Below are 8,671 nucleotides of genomic sequence, written 5' to 3' on the forward strand. Positions count from 1 at the left end.
TTTTTTTTTTTTTGGTTACAATTTTACTTATTTGCTTATCCTGCTTTGTGTAAAATGCATAAATTTACACGACAATTTATTCCTACATATAGATAGTAACAGTAGAGGGGCCGCCTCAATTTACTATATATTATACGTACATATATGTAGTTGCATCGACAAGAAAAGTTGCCTGTGTTGAAAATGGAACTATTTCCTTTCAAAAATAGTTGTACAAGAGTTAAATAATTTGAGAGTATTTTCTTAAACAATTATGAGCCGCACGTTTAAAATCTGTAGATTTATTTTCACGCAATTCTATTGGTCTTACCAATCTTTTCGATCGCTATTGCTGAATAATCAAAATTTTCCAAAAATTCTTTTAACACATAAAGCCTTTTTACAAGAAGTGCGCATTCTATTTTTCTTTTATCTATTTGAGGTGAGGACTTGGAATCACCTAACATTTCCTAAAATGTCATTGAAGTGCCATTGAGATGCTCCGAATCACAAAAATTGCATTAATTGGAAATGCGTTTCAATTATTAATTAATTAAATCCACCCAGAAGGGATGCCGGTCTATGTTTGTCTTGGCTTGAATATATTTACAATTCTTTTTTTTTTTTTATGTAGAAAAAAGACCTGCTTGGCCAACTTATGATCTTACGCAAACCAAATATATTCATTTAACCAATCAGACTTCCCGACATGCTACTGACTTTTATGAAGAAAGTGGCATGCGAAGTGTGCTTCCGCATCTCCCAGCGAATATATGCACCTGAGCATAATGCATCTTACCACCGAATCTACTTAAAAATATAGGTTGTCTAAGAATTTCAGTCAGAAAGTACTCCACCTAGGTTGGCCTCGTATTAAAATTAAATGCTTTATAAGAAAATAAGGAAAAACACTACAGTGGCCAGGGCCCACTATTAAATGTCATACACTACTTCGCTAAAGACAACCATTCATATAAAATAAGTTATTATATGAGCAATGATCCGATCGGTGCCGTTTGCAGTAGCGTTCGCCCTCACGCGAAGACACGCCGGTATTCCAAATGTCACCAAAGTATTTCAAAAATTGCAAATCATAGGTTGAACACAAGAGTAAATGGATCGATATCAGGCAAGCAAACGAAAAGGCAGATAGACAAGCTTAGATCGCCATAGTGAAACGTGGGTCTGTCTCAAATAGACTACTACCTAGTCCATACATCCGAACAAGCTGCACCACGAGTGGTACGGAGTGTAAGAATAAAGTTTAGTTTGTGCAATCCTTTATGTAAGCCGTTAATCCTATTAGCGGACGAGGCCGAGATCTCAAGTAAGTAGTAATGTAATAATCGCTGAACATTTTACATATTACCGGAAACGGATTGAACAACTCATAAGTAGTTTGGCATTGTGATAGCTTCAACAGTAGAAGATGTCTTGAGACCTTACTCGAGATATAAATTCGGGGAATAAAATTACTTATTAGCTTAAATACAAACGTTATACCAAACACTTTCAAGCTTTTTTTCAAGGGACGGTAAATCAACGAGTTTCAGTCAATCAACATCATATAATTGAGGAGATAGGGCAGGATCCCATTTCAAACCACGAAAGGCAAGTTACAGAAGTTCGATTAGAAGTCGAAGCACAGACGAATACTTAGGTGTTGATCTAACTAAGGATGTATGTACACAAGTACTCGGTAACATGTGGGTCGCGTTGAATTCTTTAGACCATCTTTTCATAAGCCCCACAAAGCATCGATCTACTTTTTTTTTAAACTGAAACGTCAATACGAGCATCAAACTTGCATTTTTGCAATTAGAGACAGTTTTCAGGATACGATTATCAATGCGGTAGTAAGAGGACAACGCATTAATCCACGGAAAAGACATTTTACATTTTTGTGAATTAAACACCATACCATTGGTTACAATACACCTTGCGTATAGGTTCACAAGATCAGAGTGAAGAACTTTAATGCCTAAGAATGTTTCCAAGGAGAGTGAAAGTTTAACGTCATCTAGCAATCATTAAAACGCGATAATATTGAATGCACTGAGAAAAACTATTTTCAGATAATTTGAATAAAAATTATTCAAAATGAGTGCCGTGAGAAATACCAGAAGTAGGAAAAATTTTTTCCTACTCTTCTTTTCTTGAGGCCAAACGAAAGCAAAAATACTTGATTTCATCGGTAACCTTGTCAGACTAAGTCAGACAAGTCGCCTAAAGAATTCAAGATCAATATTGATGCTAAGAGCGAACACTATCCCCTATTCATAAAATATTGTAATGAACTTGACGTCAAGTAATATTATCTCCAAGCGTTCTTCACACTTCATAACTATGACGTTACAATAAGTTACACTGCAAGTTGATACGTTTGATTATGATTTAACCTCTTATTTCTGATAAACAATTATTAATTATGTAGATGTTAATCCAAAGTTTTAAAATCACATTAAGAGTTATAAAGTTACTTGTAACCCTTAACATTGAGAATCATTTCATTCGTACACAACACTTCAGATAACAAGCGAAAACGTATTTGTAACGTTTTAATGTGCAAATCATTACAATTTTTACATAAAATCTTCATATGAATAATAATAATGACTGTTGCTGTTCGATAGCGTTTTTGTCACAAGGGACGCGAACAGTGTTCGATGGCTACGGTTATTACGGCATTAAATGCGAAAATTAATTAAGATTTTACCCGTTAACATCAGTTTGTTTTGTTCATCGAAACTCTTTGAAACGTAGATAGTGACTATAGCGAGGGCTGTAGCTTGTAGTGATTTCATTATCCTGCAGATATAATCATTGAAGAACAATCGAAATATATGCACGGGGAATGCCCCTCAGTTCAAGGCCGAAGAAGTAAAAGCGTCCTATCGGCTTATTTCATCAAATAAGTCGCAGCACTAAGAAATTGTTTTTTGTTTGTAGCCGATTGTTGTTTTGGGCAAGTCATTTTTTCTATATCTGTCAGGATTTTACGCGGCAATCATAAAAACGAAACCCTGCACTTCTATTAAAAAATACTACGGCCTTAATTTCGAGTATAAGATTAATAATGAAGGTAAAATTTGGTCGCGTGACATATGGTTTTTGACAAGTGACGTAGGGTGTAAAAATGAAATGAATCTAACTTTACACACATGGCCCTATTTCTTGGCTATATTCTTGTAGGAAATTCTCGGGAAAACGCTTAATTTTTAATAATTTATGATGAAAATTAATTCTTAGTAGCGTTTAAGCTAAAAAATTAACGGTAGAGAATTTGGCTCACATAGATCAATTTTTTTTTTGGTTTATCCTAACCTAAATATAGACCCGATCACACACACACACAAACTCCTATATGGAGAGAAAGTCTAGCGTGCTAACATGCGGGCTTTCATGAAAATTATGTCTTTGCAAGCAAAATAGTGTGTACTGTTTCGTCTCTTATTACCACAACGAGTTAATAGCTACACTAAGCGAAGTAGTGTAGGATATATAACGATCGGCGTTACCCAACTATAATGCTCTTTCACTTGTTTTATTTAATCGCTATCATGAACAAATTTTCGTCACAATAAAAATTAACAATTAGGCCTTTTTGGCGTGTAGGGGTTCACGTTTCATGGGAATCCTTTTAGGCGATTGCATTCATAAAGTAGACCTATGTGGTCCAAATTTTCTATTTTGAGCCAATTTTCATCATGAAATATTAGAAATTTGACTTTTTTTGCGATATAAAGTGTCAATTTCCGTAGGAACGGTTATATGAGAGGGGATTCAAAAAATGACCACAGCCGGTCCAAAATTTTCACACCAATTTAAAATGACGAAATGCTACTATCTAACCACTTTTGCCGAGATATTTTGAAAATTTCAGCTTTTTTCCATATAACGACTTTTCAGAATAGGGCATTATATAGGGTGTGGTCGAAAAAGTGGGCCGATCCGAACCATTTTCAACAGCATTCGTCCTCAAAACACATCACCGTGCCACATTTCATAAAAATATTCCAAGAATTGCGACCTGTAGCTTGAACCCAAATATACATGGGCAGGCAGTAGACGGGCAAACAAATAGAAAATGATTCTGAATCGATGGCTACAATAAAAGATGAGTCTTTCTAAAGCCCTTCTGCTTGTTACGTACATCCACGCAATTGTAATATACCCGGTACCAAAAGTGATGTGGGGTATAAATATTACCCCGTAGAGACACGGATTGTTGAAGATCAATAAATCATTATTCGTCGTTAACGTAACACGTCAGTGCGTGCATCTTTTTATTACTGTTTATACATAACGCACTAGGGATATGCAATAACTTATGTAGAATGCTACGCTTATACAGTTATGTTCTCATTTTGTATGCAACGCCCAAAAGGTAGCTTCGAAGACCCCATAAACTAAGATGTTGTAGGGAAAAAATGTCCTTTGGCGACTTTCACGTACATACTCGATTTCTTTTGTGATGCAGTTCCTGCCATTGAACTGTGGTATTTACGTTAACGTAGATTCGACTTACAATTCTTCCAAAGATCTGTTTGCAAATTATTTACAAGGACTTGTACTTACAATACTTTAAGTCTCGTTCGGCTCTTTTCCGTTCGAATATTGCAATTCAACTTTGTTGACTCGACTGACCTGGCCTCCAGCAAATATTCTGCTTATATATCTTTTTTCAAGGGGCTTACCACTGCCTAATCTCATAATTGTGAGATTTTTGCGCTAAATGTTCTACTAATAATTGTTAATCCGTTCGACAATCGCTAGCTGCATGACGCAGGTAAAGTATCGTAAATGTGTATTTGGTTTTACCATTTTTTTTCTTGATCAAAGAAAAATTCTGAATCGATTTAGCGATTTTTATCTGTGGTGCACGTTGTTCGCTCTTGCATGCAGCTTGGTATTGAAAGCGAATCGAATCTGTCGAAGAATATTCCCGTAGTGAAGCAAAAAGTGAAAGCATCTTTATGTCACCCATAAATTTATAAGATACCGAAGGTTGAAATTTTCGAAATTTACTTCTCGAGGACACACCCGTTATAGTGTTAGTTATAAGTAATCAAATTTTAATTCTTTTTTTTTTTTTGAGGTTTGTTGCTTATTGCTCGTAAGGCTCGTACAAGTAAGAGGGCTGAAAAATAAGGATGCAAGACTCTGTCTAAGCCGAACCACTTGGACTTCCTACTTGTTACTATTGTTATTATAAAATTTCTTTTATTATTTAATCTTTTGTGCAGGTACTTGAGTCCAGTGTCAATCAAATCTTAGATGACGTGAAAGATTTCAAAGCTGATCTGAACGAATGTCAACGTTTGGATAATATTATACAGACCTTAAGAGATTATGATGGACCTACCATTTATCACGAATGGCCATTTCCTGTAGTATTTCAAGGAGCAGTGGAGGAGGCTGATTTAGCACAAAATCTTAATAAGACAAAGAATGCAATTATGTCAAATAGCAAGAACGTAACATAAAATGCTCTGTATATTGCCATCTGATCTGTTGCATAATTCAAATTAATTTTATAAAAGCTGAGCGAGATTTTAATGTGAAAGAATATTTTATTAAATTAAAGATGAATGAAATTTAAAGAAAAACAAAACTTGGAAAAATTAATTTAAACCTACTTTGTGGCAATTGGAAAATGCAACAACCGCATAAGCCAGGTGATCGTGGTTTGATTTCTTTTTTTTCCTTTTTTTTTTTTTGTAAATTTTAAATATGATATAGTTATTATACATATATATATATATATGCATATATGCATTTATGTAATAGTTGGTGTTTTCTAAATAAAATACATGGGAAATTAATAATTTCTGTAAATTTTGTCATTGTATTATGAAAAATGAAAGTAAAAACATACAACAATGTATGTAATGTTATTCGTAATGAACTCACAAGAAAATATATGTAATTTCAATTTCACTCTCAGCATAACCGAAATGGTTTCTGCTCCATCTGCTAATACATTCGTGTCATTCGTATCTGTAGGTATTACAAATAAATTAATTTATATATTTTAATTTAATGGGCCTACAGGAGATGTTAATGTGATCAGGATTCGTTGCCTGTCAACAGGCAACACTTAAGATTTTATGAAATATTTTATATATATGTAGGTATAAGTTTTACCTGTTAAACACCCTAATTGACAAATGTTAATGCATTCGAATGATATAAATAAATTGAGACACTTAAATACGTAAAATGACAACTGCATTGCATCGAAAATTGTATAGAAATATAATTTGGAATGGTATACAATCATCAATGGTTGTAATATTATTAATGTTATCCTGTAATCGAGTGTCATGTGCTGTGCTTGCTAGTGGCGGGTATTAGAAAATTTGACCCGATTTTACTTTCTTTCTTATATTCGAATTCAAAGTATATAATGCTATATACATCTTGATTGCTATACATATATATGTATGCATGATGGTTGCACCAAAAAAAACAAGCAAAGCACTAAACTAACTTAATATTTTGTTGATAATATTATTAAGTTTAAGCTGACATTAAGTTGTCATTTTTAAAAGCATTAAATTTCCATACAATCATGCATATGTTTAAGCTTAATCATCAATCAATATTAATCTTATTAAATATTTTCAGAAAGCAACAAAAAAAAATAAAAATAAATAAATCAAAACCACAATGAGCAACAGAGCAACGAGAGAAACAAATACCAAAAAATGAAATTTCCAGGAAATTCTGTTGATTAATTAAAAATGTTGCATTGTTGCATATATATGGGGCGAAAAACAAAAAAAAAATTGCTGGACAAATGAGTCATGCCTTAAAGATATAGATAATAATAACCATTCATTTCACAATTTGGATATGAAAGTAAACAACAACAAAATATATGTATATGTAGCATTCACACAAATGTATAAAATTAACCGCAAAGCGTACCACACATTCACCCTGAAAGCATATCAGCAGCGACAAACAATGTGACAAACAAGAAGTAATATGTCCAATACTTGAATTATTAATTATACATGTAATGGGTTATCAGTGCTGTTAATATATTAAAAACGGCCACTGAACCTTTCAATAACACTATTACAAGTTTTTTTTTTCCTTCATTTGTTTTATTATTTATTTCTTTATTTTATTTATTTTTTTATTTTTTTTTTTTTTGATTTATATTATTATTATTATTTTTATTATTATCATCAAAATGAGAATATGTGTCTGTCAGGCTATTGGACTATACGCACATATGCTATCAACAGGCCGTAAAAGATCTAGCTGGATGATGGATGGTATGATGCCACTGATGCATACCCATTCAATTCATATTTATGTAGATTGAGCAGCTTTTACATGCAATTAATCTTATATTATATATATATATATATATATAAATAATGTGTGTTTGTGTGCACATGATGAAAACATAAAAATACAGCCATGAACAAAAAAATTCCAAAAGTTTACTTCTACTTTGAATTGAGTTCTACACGCTTGTTACGAAAATATATTTCAAAATATTGGACTCATAAAAAGTCATGAAAATTCCGCGGTCATATGCGAAAAGCACAAAATCCTATATTTAATATATATTATATAGAGGATGTAAATTAAACGTTTTACTTCCGTCTTCTCTAACTCAAAATTTGGTATCGAATTGCAGGCCCCTCCAAACTTAATCATTATTTTTGTATACCTACTGTCCGCGCCTTTACTCGAGATAGCAAAAAAAAAAAAAAAAAAACACGAAAAAGAAATAAAAAAAAATGGGACAAAGATAAATTTGCTGGTAGAATATCTTCCATATTATACTGTTAAACAAGATCGTTGACTAGAGAATGAAATTCTTCAACTATTCTGTTAAAATATTTTATTAAAAATTTGGATTACAGTTTTATTGCCGTGTACCTGGCTCTACATGAATATGGAGCCATGTATATATGCATTTATATATGTGTATGTTTCTATATACAAACATATTTGAAGTTATTCGTGATGTACCGAATCAATTTACATACATACATAAGCATAAATGTGTGTGTATCTGTGTACTTATTAATGTGCGCGTACATTTTGTATTTAAATGTAAATTAAGTAAATATCTGTCTGTTGCATGCAACAGCGACAAGGGCCGCAACAATGATTATAAGATCAGAAATTTTCGTCACACACCGAAGCTATGATACGCAACAACACAAACTGTTTGTAATACGATGACCGTTGACTTTCACTTTCTTCAAAATGGATCATTATAATGTTTGTTCTTTCAGATCGCTTCTAGTATTATGTTTGTAATCTGTAAATCTCATGTTTTCGATCGAACATGTCAGATCATCATTTGCTTTCAGACTAGGAAAGCAGATTAAAGTAAACTTATTTTCCTTCAAAAAACTCATTCCGCCAGCAGAAGCGTTTTGGATACGTACATAATCATCAGATACATAGATATATATGTAGATATTTATATGCATAAATGCTATATATATTTCCACTTTGATGCTAGCAATAATGATCAATTGAAAAATTGAATGTGTACCGTCGTGAATGCTCTGACATTCATTATATCAGATTATGACTATAGTTGTTAAATATTTTTGATCAGTAATCGGATATAACAACTAATTTTAAAATGAACTAATTCTCAATTTTTGGACGCCAATGAATTTTTTTCTGTCCGTAAACATGTTAAAAAAAT

General features: G+C 32.6%; 1 protein-coding gene across 3 annotated transcripts in view; it reads left to right on the plus strand.

The window, feature by feature from the left end:
- Window positions 1-5,692, plus strand: part of LOC119632445 (uncharacterized protein DDB_G0280205) — a 9,878-nt gene extending 4,186 nt beyond the window's left edge. For all 3 annotated transcript variants that reach the window (XM_038025356.1, XM_038025355.1, XM_038025357.1), the window contains one exon: window positions 5,226-5,692. In XM_038025356.1, the coding sequence (XP_037881284.1) occupies window positions 5,226-5,465 (240 nt within the window). In that variant the 3' untranslated portion in view covers window positions 5,466-5,692. The remainder of the gene's footprint in view (window positions 1-5,225) is intronic.
- The last annotated feature ends 2,979 nt before the right edge of the window (window positions 5,693-8,671 follow it).

This window comes from Glossina fuscipes, unplaced genomic scaffold (genome assembly GCF_014805625.2).
Source record: "Glossina fuscipes isolate IAEA_lab_2018 unplaced genomic scaffold, Yale_Gfus_2 1, whole genome shotgun sequence".
NCBI lineage: Eukaryota > Metazoa > Arthropoda > Insecta > Diptera > Glossinidae > Glossina > Glossina fuscipes.